At 51.5% G+C, this 13,354-nt stretch overlaps 1 protein-coding gene across 1 annotated transcript in view; it reads left to right on the top strand.

Annotated features, from left to right (window-relative positions):
* Window positions 1–430: 430 nt before the first annotated feature.
* LOC146820986 (E3 SUMO-protein ligase KIAA1586-like) overlaps window positions 431–13,354 on the top strand; it is an 81,903-nt gene continuing 68,979 nt past the window's right edge. Inside the window, 2 exon segments of the mRNA XM_085609776.1 lie at window positions 431–1,213; window positions 3,363–4,278. Coding sequence (XP_085465902.1) covers window positions 431–1,213; window positions 3,363–4,278 — 1,699 coding nt within the window.

Below are 13,354 nucleotides of genomic sequence, written 5' to 3' on the forward strand. Positions count from 1 at the left end.
CGGTGCGACAGCGTAGATCTGGGTTCGGCGCCTGCAGCGGCTGCGCCGAGCGCGGCCTGACCACTACTGCGGACCCCGTTGGCTGGCTCCGGCCCCCCCCCGCTCCCCCCCACTCTTGTGTCCGGGGGTTGAGATCGTTGGCCCGTGGGCCTCCGTGCCTGGGGTGACTTTGCCACGTGGCTACATCCTTCTAATGTGAGGGTGGCGATTGTTCGACGAGGTGTGCTGACTGGCGCAGTCCCGGTGGCGGCGAGGATTGACGCCGAGCTCCCTTCCTGGATTCCTCCCACGGTGACGGACTGGGCCATCATCTGTGCGACCGCCGGCGGGGGCTGGGCAGCTCCTGGGGTCCTCTGGTTCTGTCATACCGGTGGCGAGGGCGACCTCCGCTCTCTTGGGGTGGGCGGCGACCCCCTTCGTCGAGCCCACGATGGGCAAACATGACAATAAACAATCGAAGCTGTCATTTGCTGCCCCGGTTGCTAAGACGGGGCTGCGGAGTGCGCCAGATGATGGAGGTGCACAGGGCCCTCCGGCGACAGACGCGGACATGGCCTCTCCGCCATCGGACCTCCAACAGATGATACGGGAGATGAGGCAGGGCTTTGCCACCGTAGTGGACAAGGTGGACCGCCTTTCTTCACGCGTGGATGCGTTTGCCCAGAAAATCGATGCCCACGAGGAACGTATCACTGAGGTCGAGCGGCGGATATCTGATAATGATGATACAACTGCTGCCCATTCTACGCAGCTTACAAAAATGGACAATGTTCTGAGGGTCATCGCTGCTAAGAATGAGGAGTTGGAGGCCTGCAGCTGGCGTAATAATATTCGCGTGGTGGGTGTGCCAGAGTCCACCAATACGGGGCGCATGGAAGACTACGTGGAAAAGATACTACTGGCCTCTATTGGCGCGGAGACTTTCTCTAAACAGTTCATCGTGGAGAGGGCACACCGCTCACTTGGGCCACGACCCCGTCCTGGTGCCCCACCTAGGCCCATCATCGCGCGGCTCCTAAACTACCGAGATCGTGATGCTGCGCTGCGGGCCGCGCGTATGAACCTAAACCTTTCATGCGAAGGTGTCAGCTTCACCATTTACCCAGACTTCACGCCTGTTGTTCAAGAACAGCGGCGCAAATTCGTTGATGTCAAGAAAAAGCTCCGTGCACTCCAAATTGACTACGCGTTGCTTTATCTGGCGAAGCTGCGAGTCACCCATCAAGCGAAGCAACATTTCTTCACGAACCCGCAACAAGTGGAGGACTTCCTGAAATCTCTGCGGAGAGTGCGGGACGCAAGACTTGAAGAGGACGATGCTGCTCAGGGGAATGAACATTAACTGCTAACCTGCTGGTCACTGGGGCCTTGCCCCTGAACTAGTCTACGGCTCCTCTGCCTTTTCCTGGTGACCCGTCACGCGAGCCCTTCTTGATGGGCGGCGTCAAGACTGATCAAGACTGTCCTGGTCGTGTGCTGGTCGGTGATCGGTAATGTATGTCAGGCACCACCCTTCCCCCTCTTCCTGTGTCTCAGATGGGGAGCGGGCCGTAGAGGGTGGATATGTGTGCCCCCTGGATGACCCCTGTAGGGTGTACCCCATTGACTAAACTGACTTGGTTGCTCCTGTTAAGCTCTTTGATGGCAATGAAGGGTGGGGGGTGGGTAGTTTTTTCTGGCGAGTTGGGGCTGCTTCAGTGGGTGGGGGGTGGGGTTGAGGGTTTCGAGGCCTTGCCGGTTTCCTCATTTCCCTTCCTAAGAGCTGATGGGTTGGTGCTCATAAGGGGTGCGAGGCTCTCCCTGGGGACTCTGATGTGTATACCTAAGGCTGGACTACGTCGAAGATGGTGGGAGCCCATTTGGCTTGCTGCTAGGCCCCTTGGCACTGCGCAGGATTTGACAGCCTTACTAAGCTTCGTTGCCCTTCAGGTGGGAGAACCCACTGCTGCCCCTAGGTTAGACTCAAAGCCCCAAGTTCCTATGGCCTATTCTGCCGGCCATGACAGAGGGGCGTATAGCGGTGGGGGTGGTGGAGTGCTGATCTCATATGGTCCGGGGCTATGTGCTGGGGGCGCAGGGTGGGCTCCTTCCCCTGGGATTCAGGCTCTGCCCACCGGACTGGGGAGGCTGCACTGCGGGGCTGGTTCCTGGGTGGAGGGGAGAGTACCCAGTTCGGGGCTTTGTGGGATTGGTTGTCACATGCCTTCTGATCGATTCGCAATTGAGCTTTGCATGGGGCGCATGTTGGTACAGTCAGCGGGGATGGGTGGGAGGTCAGGAGTGTTTCTTAATGTTGTTCCATTGTTGGGCGCAGCTGTGTTCAGGGTGTTACTGTCCACAAAGGTGACAAAGGTTTTTGCTGTGTGGTCGCGAAGAGGTCCCCTTGAGGGGCGTGGAGTGCACACAATTGTTGGAGATGTATACTATTATGGCTTGACGGCTGATGAGGGCTGCGGAATGACGGTGCCTCCGCGCGAGATGAGTAGAGTGGATGGCGTGCATGGCTGGTGGGGGATGTGTGGGCGGGAGCCCTATACCAATGCATTATATTCCTGTTTTGTATTGACCCGTCTATGGGGGACACTGACTTGAACATACTTACGTGGAACGTCAGAGGCCTGGGTGACCCTAGAAAACGGAGACAAATCCTGTCCTATTTAGATCGCCATACAATACACATCGCGTTTCTTCAAGAGACCCACTTCAGGGCGCAGTCTGCTCCTACCTTTGCTGGTAGGTGGGCGAAGTACACTGCCTTTTCTTCCTACTCATCATACTCTCGAGGTGTTGCAATATTGGTCAAAAAGGGAACCCCCTTCATTCTGTCGGGTACAAAAGGTGATGCCCAAGGCCGGTACAGCCTGATGTGGGGTAGACTAGGACATAGGGTGGTTACCCTGGCATGCTGCTATGGTCCCAATGTGGACGACCCTACCTTCTTTGTGGACCTTGGCGCAGACATAGTGGGTGTGGGCACGCAACACCTCATATGGGGGGGAGATTTCAATGTCACGCTCAATCCGACGATGGACAGGTCCCACCCGGCCCCACATCATTATACCCAATCCCGGGGGGCACTTTTTGAGATCGTAGAAGAGCATAGACTAATTGACACATGGAGACACCTCCACGCGGAGGTCCATGAGGGTACTCATTTCACGGCGCAGGCGCGCACCTGGGCTCGGCTCGACTATGTCTTCCTGGCCCAACAGTTTCATGCGGCGCTGGTTGCGGCGCAACATCTCCCGAGAACCTTCTCGGATCATGCGCCAGTACGCGTTACCTTGCGGGCTGCGGACCTCGGCCCCCCACTGGCGGCCTGGCGTCTGCAGCCCATGATGCTCCTCGATGCCCCTTTCCAGAAGGAGCTTCGGGAGGACTGCTTGGACTTCTTTAGGCGCAACAAGGACTCCGTGAAGGGTGTTGAGACTATTTGGGATGCGTTCAAGCTGACCTTGCGTGGTCTGTGCATTGCCAAGGGGTCGGGTGTACTGAAGAGTATAGTGGCATGCCTGTGCACCTTGGAAACTGATCTTCGGGCGCTGGAGACATCGCTGGCTGCAAATCCTGATGATGCCACGTTGGCAGGTATTCGGGACAAAGTCACAGAGTATACTGCTGAGGCCGCTAGGGAAACAAAATTTAGAGGCAAATACTGGGTCGCCCGGAGTTATGGTGAGGGCGAGAGGCCGGGGAAAGCCCTGGCAGCGACAATGAGGCTAGTGCGACCGTCTAATACTATCATGGAGATTGTGGGGGCGGACGGCACATTGTACAGAGATACTGCGCAAATTCTCAACGCATTTGTGGCACACTATCGCGTGCTGTACGCGTCGACTAGGGCTGGGGAGCTACAATTGCACGACTACCTGGCAGATGTTTCCCTGGGGTGGCTTAGTGATGCGCAAAGAGAGTTTCTGAGTTCCCCCTTTGAACTGGATGAGGTGCGGGAGGCCATCATGCACATGAGGTCAGGCAAGACCGCCGGACTGGATGGGATACCAATTGAATTCTACAAAACATACATTGATTTTATGGCACCAGTCTTGAGAGAGGTGTATGAAGATGCGCTGGAGGTGGGCCACCTGCCCCCTTCGATGCGCATGGCCCACATCACGTCGCTCCTTAAACCGGGGAGGGAGGCGAATGACTGTGACTCCTACCGGCCTCTCTCCCTGCTTAATTGCGATGTGAAAATCCTAGCCATGATCATAGCCACTCGCATTAACCTGCTCCTCCCTAACCTGATACTGCCCGATCAGGCCGGGTTTGTGCCAGGTAGGGCTACGTCCCATAATCTGCGCACTTTCTTCTCGATCCTCAACTCTGTGCATGATGACCTGCCCATGGCCGCCGTGTTCCTTGATGCCACGAAGGCTTTTGACTCCCTTGAGTGGGACTACCTGTTCCAAGTGTTAAGGGGCGCATGGGATTCCCGAGCATATTTATCTCGTGGATCAAGTTATTTTACACTGCTCCTACGGCCAAAGTACTGGTGAACGGCCAGCTTTCCTCTGCGTTCCCTATTACCAGAGGCACCAGACAGGGGTGCCCCCTCTCGCCCCTGCTGTTTGCTTTGGCCATGGAGCCTTTGGTGGCCAAATTGCGGCAACACCATCGTGACAAGGCGCTGCGGTGTTTCCAGAGGCAGATATTGATATCCATGTACGCTGATGATATCACCCTCTACGTCCGCGACCCTAAGGATAATCTCAACCCGATCCTTCGGGAATTTATTCGGTTTGGCATGATTTCTGGTATCCAGATCAACTGGAACAAGTCTTGTTTGTTCCCCCTGACAGCCTCCACTGAGCGATTCGGGCTGGACTTCCCCCTTGCCTGGTGTGAGGGGGATTTTAAATACCTGGGCATCCGTATAGAAAAAAACAGGGAAGAGCTCCTGAGGGCTAACTATGGTACAGCGATGTCCCGCATTACGGATTGCATTACTCGTTGGATCGCTTTGCCCCTCTCCATGGCTGGCAGGTCATCATTGATTAAAATGGTAATATTACCGCAGCTGTTGTACCTCTTTCTGAATATTCCCTTTTATCCCGGTGCTTTTTTCTTTAGGCAACTCCGCTCGGAACTCATCAGACTAGTGTGGGGCGGTAAGTCACCCCGGCTCAAGTGGGAGATCCTTATTAAGCCCTACGACCAAGGTGGGTTTGGCATTCCCAACTTTGAGCTCTATTACCAGGCAGCCCAGGCGCATTACGCCTACTTCTGGATACGGCAGCCTAGATATATGCCGCAGCTTGCGGCCGAACACTGGCTGGCGCACCCCATTCCTATAGAGGGCGCGTTGTACATCCCAGTGCAGGGAAGAGACAAGACGCCCACGACGTTGATTAGCACGGTGACTGCGTGGAATCAGTTGGCTGCCACTCTCGGGCTGGACCTGGTGTACGTGCCGCTATTGCCCCTTGCTTACCACCCGAGTATGCCCCTGTTGCAGGAGGCGGGTTTCCGGAAACTACTTCACACTATACATGTGGAGACGTGGGGGGACTAATTCCACAATGGCACCTTCCGGTCCATGGAGCACTTGTATGACAACATACAGCCTTCTCCCCTCGATGTTTTTCTATACCTCCACCTCCGACAGGGGTTGAGGGCACTCACGCCCAGCTTCCGACAGGAACCCCCGCATATGGCTCCGCTGCAATGCATATTGAATGATGACACTCCAGCTAAGCTCGTTTCCAAAATATACCGATCGGTGCATTCCTCAACGCCGGCGCCGCAGTTGGCAGCCAGGGAGAAATGGGACCGAGAGTTGCCGGCCCCGGTGACGGATAAGCAGTGGCAATTCTGCTTAATGCAGACGGATCGCGTTTCCTCCAGTAGCCGCCTCAGAATTATCCATTACAAATACATTCACAGACTTTATTACACACCGGCCAGACTTCACAGCTATCAGCTCCGCGATGATGATAGATGTGAACGATGCCGGGCTCCCGGTGCGGACTTTCTTCACCTGGCGTGGTCGTGTGCAGCAGTGCACCACTATTGGTGCCAGGTGTTTGACGCGCTCTCAAAGATGATCAACACAGTGTTGGTGCCCTCCCCTCTCCTGGCCCTACTGGGCTATGTAGAGCCTATACAGGCGACGCACCGCAAATTCATTGCGCTTGCTTTTTTGCTTGCTAAGAGAAGGGTGGCGTGTCGTTGGGGCAGAGGCAGGGCCCCAAAATTCAAGGAATGGATGCGGGATCTTGTATACTGTCAAGAAAAGATATGTACGTACTCTGAGCTTATGCCGCCAACGTCAAAGCCCACGGACATTTGGGCTCCGCTGCGATGCTATCTCCTAGCTGGGGTGACTGCCACGGACGACGTGCTGTCAGCTGGGTGATCTCGGGCTGGTGACCTCGGGTGCTTGGGGGAGTGGCTGCCCGGGGCTGCTGACATGGTGGGATAGTACTGTGGGCGCTGAGGATGTGGGTCGCAAATCCGACTGGCATGGTGTGATTTTATTGTGGGGTGTGTTGTATCAGGGGCCCCCCCTGGGATATGTAAGCCATGCGTTGACTTCTGTGGGTAGGTACCTGGATGTTGCTTTGCACTGGTTCTATAATGCTGTTCTCGCCTGCACTGCCTGAAATGTATTACCTGTTCCTCCTCCACGCCTTCTATGTATCAATAATGATAATTTTGTGTACTCATTGTCACTCTTTGGAATACAGCTGTATGTTTTGCTCTAAAGTTTCAAAAAAAAAAATAAAAAAAAAATAAAAGAATGCATGAGGGATAACCTGCTCCTTGGACACCAACCGGCAATTGACAGCTGTCACACTAGCCCCGGTGTCCCTCAGAGCCTCCACCCTATGGCCATTGATGGTCACCCACTGCCTGTACTTCTTAGTGTTATCAAGCACCTGGGTCTTAGGGACCAACTCAAAGTCTCCTAAAGAGACAAGGGACATTTCTGCAGGACCCCACCCACCTTGGGCACCCATCTCCTCCCCTCCCAGGGCTACACTCGCCATCTGACGGGGTGGTGCATGTGGTGATGCTTTGGAATCCTTCATGGGACATTATTCATCATACCAATGGTGGCCCACTTGATCACAAGTAAAGCACTTGTAGGGGCCCCTCTGAACAGGTTTGCCTGTCGGGCCTCTTGCTTCTTCTCAGGGCGAGGCTGGGAACTCTTCCCTTGGTTCCCTTGGGAATTACTTTGGGGCCCTTTTTGGAACTCCCTCTGTTTACCCTTGTCCCCCCCACTCTTCTGCTGGGGACCCTTCCCAAATTTGGTAGAGTCTCCCACATGACCCTTGTGGACCCTGGTACTGACCCAGCAGTCCGCCTCCTCAGCAAGCTTCCTTGGGTTAGTTAAATTGCTATCAGTAAGGTGCTGGCATAGCTCTGGAAAACAATTAGCAGACAAGTGCTCCCATGCAAACAAATCATAGAGCGCTTCAAAAATATCCACTTTGCTACCCTTCACCCAACCATCCACAGCTCTGCAAAAGAAAGATACATATTCTACCCAAGTGGTTGCCTCCAGCTTCTTACAATTCATGAACCTCTGTCCATAGAGTTCTGCGGTCAAAACAAACCTTGTCATCAGGGCTTCCTTTATGTGGGCATAAGACATCCTATTCTCACTGGGTAGGTCTATCAAAGTATCCCTCTTTTCACTCACAAAGCGGCCCCACATCCTAGCTCCCCAATCCTTCTCAGGGACCCGGTGGGCCAACTTTGCTATTTCATAGGCTGCAAACCACTGCCCAATATCTTCATGCTTATGGATATCTTTGATGACATCCTTGGGGATATATACCCTGCCTTCTGAAGGCACAGATGGTAAGCTGCCACCAGAGGGATTGATCTCTAAGCCCTTTGCCTTGATCTCTAACTCCCTCAACATCCTCTCAAGCTCCATTCTGATTCTCCCTCTCTCAAAGGACAACCTGTTATTCTCTATTTCCCTCTGACCCTCCATCTTAAGCTTAGCCATCACCAGCGTGTGCACCCTATTTCTCTCCCTGTCTTCCAGCTCTCTTGGGGACAGGTCTTTGGAAGAGACACTACTGCCAGGTGGGGACGGTGCTCCTCCTGTGGCTGTAAACACTGGCCTATCCAGTTGTCCATCTGCATCCCCAGCTGGCTCCACCACCAGCGCTGGGGCATTTCTTGCTTCTACCCAGGCCCTCAGCGCCTTTTGGTAGTCATCCTTTTTGGAAATGCCTGGTGTAGCAACTTTCAATTTTCTGCAGAGATGCTTGAGCTGTTTCAAATTGTAGGTTTCCAACTTCTCTTCCTCAAAATATAGAGCCATAGATGCAACAGAGCTGGTCTGCTCATGGCAGTAAGAATTGGCAGTTCTCAGGGAAAATAACCATCCACGGAAAAAAGAATTCTACCAAAAAGTATATGGTCGCGTTTGGTCTGCACTCACTAGTAGTGTACACCAATCACTGTATATGAGTCACAAATCCTCACCGCTGGCCACCAATGTTAGAACTGGGGGTCTCTAGTTGGCAGAGGTAGGTACCTTTGACCAAATAGGAACCCTTGCTTCTAAGTCAGGCAAAGGGGATTACACTACTGGATAACCCCTGCTCACCCCCTTGGTAGCTTGGCACGAGCAGACAGGCTTATCTCAGAGGCAGTGTGTTAAGCATTTGTGAACACATACAGTAATACAGTGAAAACATTACAGATGGACATCGCACAGGTTTAATAAAAATAAGTATTTTTTATATAGACTTAGCACAGGACCACAAACAAAAATCGACAATACTGTACTCAAAATAGACTTAAAGATGGTAGAAGTCACTTAGTTCAAGTTGATGATAAATGCGACAAAGTTCTCACAGAAGTACCTGGATGCGTAACGCAAAACAAACAAAAGGTTCTCAGGGATGGAGATGCGTCAGTTCCTTACTTCTGGGGAGACGATGCGTCGTGCCTCAATGCTTGCACAGAGTAGGGGATGCATCTTGGTCCTTACCGAAGGGAAGGTGATGCGTTGGTTCTCGTACTGCGTTCCAGTTACGATGCGACAAGATGGCGCCTCGATGCGATGCGACAATCCAGTGCGATGCAATAAGATGGCGCACTTGATGCGATGATGTGTAACTTTGGAGCCACGACAGGCCCTGCGACACTCTTCTACAGTGATGCGATGGCGACCTCTGCAGCAGTGACACACTTCTCCGGTGATGCGTCGGATAACAGCTTTGACGAAGGCACGCTTCTCTGGTGATGCGGCGGCGACATCTGCGGCGGCGACACGCTTTCTCTGGCAAAACGACGGCAACAGTTGGAGGTGGAGCGAGCATTGTGGAAGATAGGCACAGCCCTATTCAGACCCAGGTGCTGACTCCTCCCACCACTCTACATGCAGATGGGTCTATTCAGCCCTGTGCTGACTCACCCTGTCTCCTGGAATCCCCCAGCCCCTGTCACTCACAAAGCCAGACACGCAATACACTATCTAGCAGAGGCAGGCTGGATGGTTAGGTAAGAAAATACCTACTTTCTAAAAGTGGTATTTTCAAACACAGAATGTTAAAACCAACTTTACTAAAATATGTATTTTATCAGTCTGAGTTCGGGCATACTAAACTCGAATTTCTACCATGTTCCCTGGGTCAGTTAGGATTATAAGGTGTTATAATCAAACTGCCCATTCTGGCTTATGGGGACTGGTAGCCTTGCAATAGTGAAAAACGAAAAGAGCTGTAATTCACTATTAGGACATGCCACACACACCAGGGCATGTCCTACCTTTTACTTACAATGCACCCTGCCCTTGGGCCTACCTTAGGGGTGTCTGATATGAAGAAAAGGGAAGGTTTAAGGACTGGTGAGTGGGTGCACCCAGTCAGCATGGCAGTACTGGACTGCACACAGGCTCTGCAATGGCAGGCCTGAGACTTTCTTTACAAGCTGCTTCTGTGGGTGGCACAACCAGTGCTGCAAGCCCACTAGCAGCATTTGATTTACAAGCCCTAGGCACACATGGTGCACTGTACTAGGGTCTGACAAGTAAATCAAATAACCCAATTATGGAGCCACTATTCAATACATCAGTATAACATAGGGAGCACTTGCACTGTGGCACTGAATAGCAGTGACACAGTGCCCAAAGCATCTAAACCAGCAAAACATATCAAAAACAGAGGAGGCAATCAGTAAATAATGGAAGGGAGACTCACGCCAATGGGCCAGGTCTAATATAAGGGTACACCAGTATCCAATCTGGAGTGTACCAAAGTACATGTATGTCAATTTAAGGGAGAAATCAGATTGACTGGGGACCTGATAAGCAAGATCCCAGTCAGACTAGTCAAAAACAGTGAGACATCAAGCAAAATAGTGGGAGTAACCATAAGAAGCAGATACTAGTTTCCTACAGGGGGGAATTGAGGAGCTTTGGTGCAGCAGCAGAGTGCTTCTTTGGTAGCTCTTGGTATGAGGCCTCGTCCCATCCAAGGCCCCGCCCCCTCCTCACACCGTGGCAAAAATTTGTAAATTGGCAGGTATGCATTAAATCACAGAGACGTTGCTTGGACTACATGCCACTGTTTCATTAGACTTTTGTCTGCTCACCAAGGGGCCACAGTGTGTCACATGATTTTGGCTCACTTCATAAGGGCACACAGTGAGGAGATGAAATCACATGGTGGTAGGGAAAATGAGCTGAGACCCGCTGTAAACAGTGGATTTCCAGCTAGTTTTCAAAGGCTGTAAGCAGCCGATGTCCATTAAGCGGTGTAAAAACAACCCAGGACATCGGTGACTGCATCAATTATTCCTTGTTTTTTCCTAGGAGAGTCTGGTTGCAGGGGTAAAGGGGGGGGCTTGGTGCACACCATGACCACTCTTAGGGCTTTAAGCACGGCACCGGCAGTTTTAAAAAGCAGGTGCAGAGACGGGTCCCTATCGAGCTCTCCGTTTTGCCCTCACCATCAGGGTGAGAAAAAGTGCATCTTAACTATATTTATTTATCGTATGCAACTAACAACCATTGACAAAGCCAATAGTCCTGGCTTGTTGTAGGTGTAATGTTACTTGCTGTTTTATATATCTGGATGCAATGACAGAAGGAGCAAAATACCAGTCCAGCGACCCACTATGCTAAGCACAGATTTTTAGCTTAGGTGTTTTTAAGCCATGCCCTTGATTACATCGGCGACACCCCTTTGAGAGACCCCCCAGTTTTTTCATTCAACTTGAAGACCTGATCACTTTGAATTTCTTTGGGGTCTCGTCTCCCTCTGTGTACCCTGCCGTTCGGTATCCTAGACGTGTGGTTAAGGGATGACTTAATTATTCGTCTGCCTTGCGCCCTTGTCCATTATTTTGTTGTGGGCAAACCATTATTCTTCCCCCATGCCGCTAAGGCGCTTGTGTACCTTTCTGGCTCCCACACACCTCCAGGCCACCCTTGTCTAGCATGCTCTGCAGCCCACAGGCTCTAAAATCCCTGTGGAGTTTAGACAAACATGTGTATGCCCACATCTCCGAGTATTATTCAGACATCTTCAGGTTTATAAGGCTGTCTTATCGTCTCAAACCCCTACTCTTGCAAATGGTGCTCATTGTTATGTTCAGCTTCCATCTTGACCTTTTTACTGCTCTATGATTCTCCACTCCCCTTCATTTGAACCTAGGCTAGCTCTCACCTTAGGGTCAGGGTCATCCCCATCATCCTTGTTATTGCGACGAGGGTCCTAATTACGGCGTCCAGGAGACTTTTTCTTCCTATGGCTGCTAGGTCCTTGCCTCTGAGGTGGATCACCATTGTGCCCAGGGGTTTGGGGGCTGTTCTCTTATGAGCTTTCTGATTTCAGATATGAGCTGGGCCCACATCATTCCTGGGTACCCGAACCATTGCACCTCTGTGTTTCCTAGCAATACTTCTAAATATGTATTTCTTCTACTGACCCACTGTTGGGCTCCACCAGATGTAGGAGTGTCCCACGATCTGTGCCTGTTCAATGCGTGACAGTGGTGACAGTTTTTTTTATTTACTTCCTTCTAAATGCCCCAGATTGCCATCTTCTTATGTTTTTGATCTCTTCAATGTTAGATCTGCAGCCCTTCATGGTGTTGGCTGCCATGATCCTGAACAAATGTTTAACGTAATCTTCTGCCAGTAGTCCCCTAAAGCCTTCTTCATTATTGTCTTAGCCAGAAAATGCTCAAATACACCCCGCTCTGGTGCTTATACAATGTGGCCCTTGCTGCTTGGTGGTATATTTAGGTATTCCAGCAGCAGGAATACAGGGCAGGCTTGAGGGTTCCCTGTGCAGTGAAGTAGCATAAAGTCCTTGTCTCATTGGTCTGTTTTTGATTTCCTAAGCCTTGGCAACTTGTGTTTTTCCTGTAGACACACTTCTTTTATGCTGATGCTGGAGTTACCGACCCAGGTTATGGAGATGGGGGCACTTTGCTGGCTCTGTAAGCCCAGAACAAGCCTCCTACGAACTCTGCACGGAACATGATTGTCTCTGAATGAGTGGCACACTGTTTCTAGAGCCCAGATTGTGAAAATCAATGGGCCACTGTTCATCTGTTTTCTTTGCCAGAATTCTCCCCCACCCCTTCACTGCTGCCCTGACTCTATCAGACATCCTTGCGTCCCTCTAAGTTTGGGAAGTGCGTGACTGCCACTATGTGTGCCTGTGCCTTGGTCCTGCTTTTGCCTTTTTTCAAACGCCCATTTAATGAAGCTCTACAGATCCCTCTATGCACCTGCTCTGCATTTTGCAAGTTACCTGCTCCTGCTATCTCCAAAGACATGTCCAAATGGCTACGATACTGAGCAACAATCTATGATGTCAGAGAGTTGTGAATGAGAGCTGTCAGATCTACTCGCTGGGTGGGTGTCATCTTCTCATCTGCTGAGTTGCCAGCTCCAAGAAGTTTGCCCACTGTAATTGAGAAAGAGTATCAGCCACTGATTTAAACGCGCCCTATGCCTTCCTGCTCTGGCATTGAACATGCTGCCTCAAAAAGCCTAGTACCTGCCTGGGCCAGTTTGCTGAACTGCAACACCATAAGCTGTAACACCTCTTTGTTGTCCAACCAAAATATGAATTTCTTGTTTCTTAATTTGTCCAACCACATATGCACCGCAACCACCATTAGGAACATCTCTAGTAGGGCTATGTTCTTTGTGAGCCCTTGGGCCAACCAACTTGTTGGCCACCCTGCTGTGCCCTTTTTGAAGTCGAAACCCCGGCTGCCTGCTGCTTCCGTGTACAGCTCTAGCTGTTTAGAAGACACATAGAGATCCCTCCAAATCATTCTTCCTTTGGAGATAGTGAGGAGTTCCTCTCACATGTGTAAGTCAGATTTCAGTCCCGCACTCATTCTTATGTAGTGGTGCTTT

This window comes from Triturus cristatus, chromosome 6, assembly GCF_964204655.1.
Source record: "Triturus cristatus chromosome 6, aTriCri1.1, whole genome shotgun sequence".
In the NCBI taxonomy this organism is placed as follows: Eukaryota; Metazoa; Chordata; class Amphibia; order Caudata; family Salamandridae; genus Triturus; species Triturus cristatus.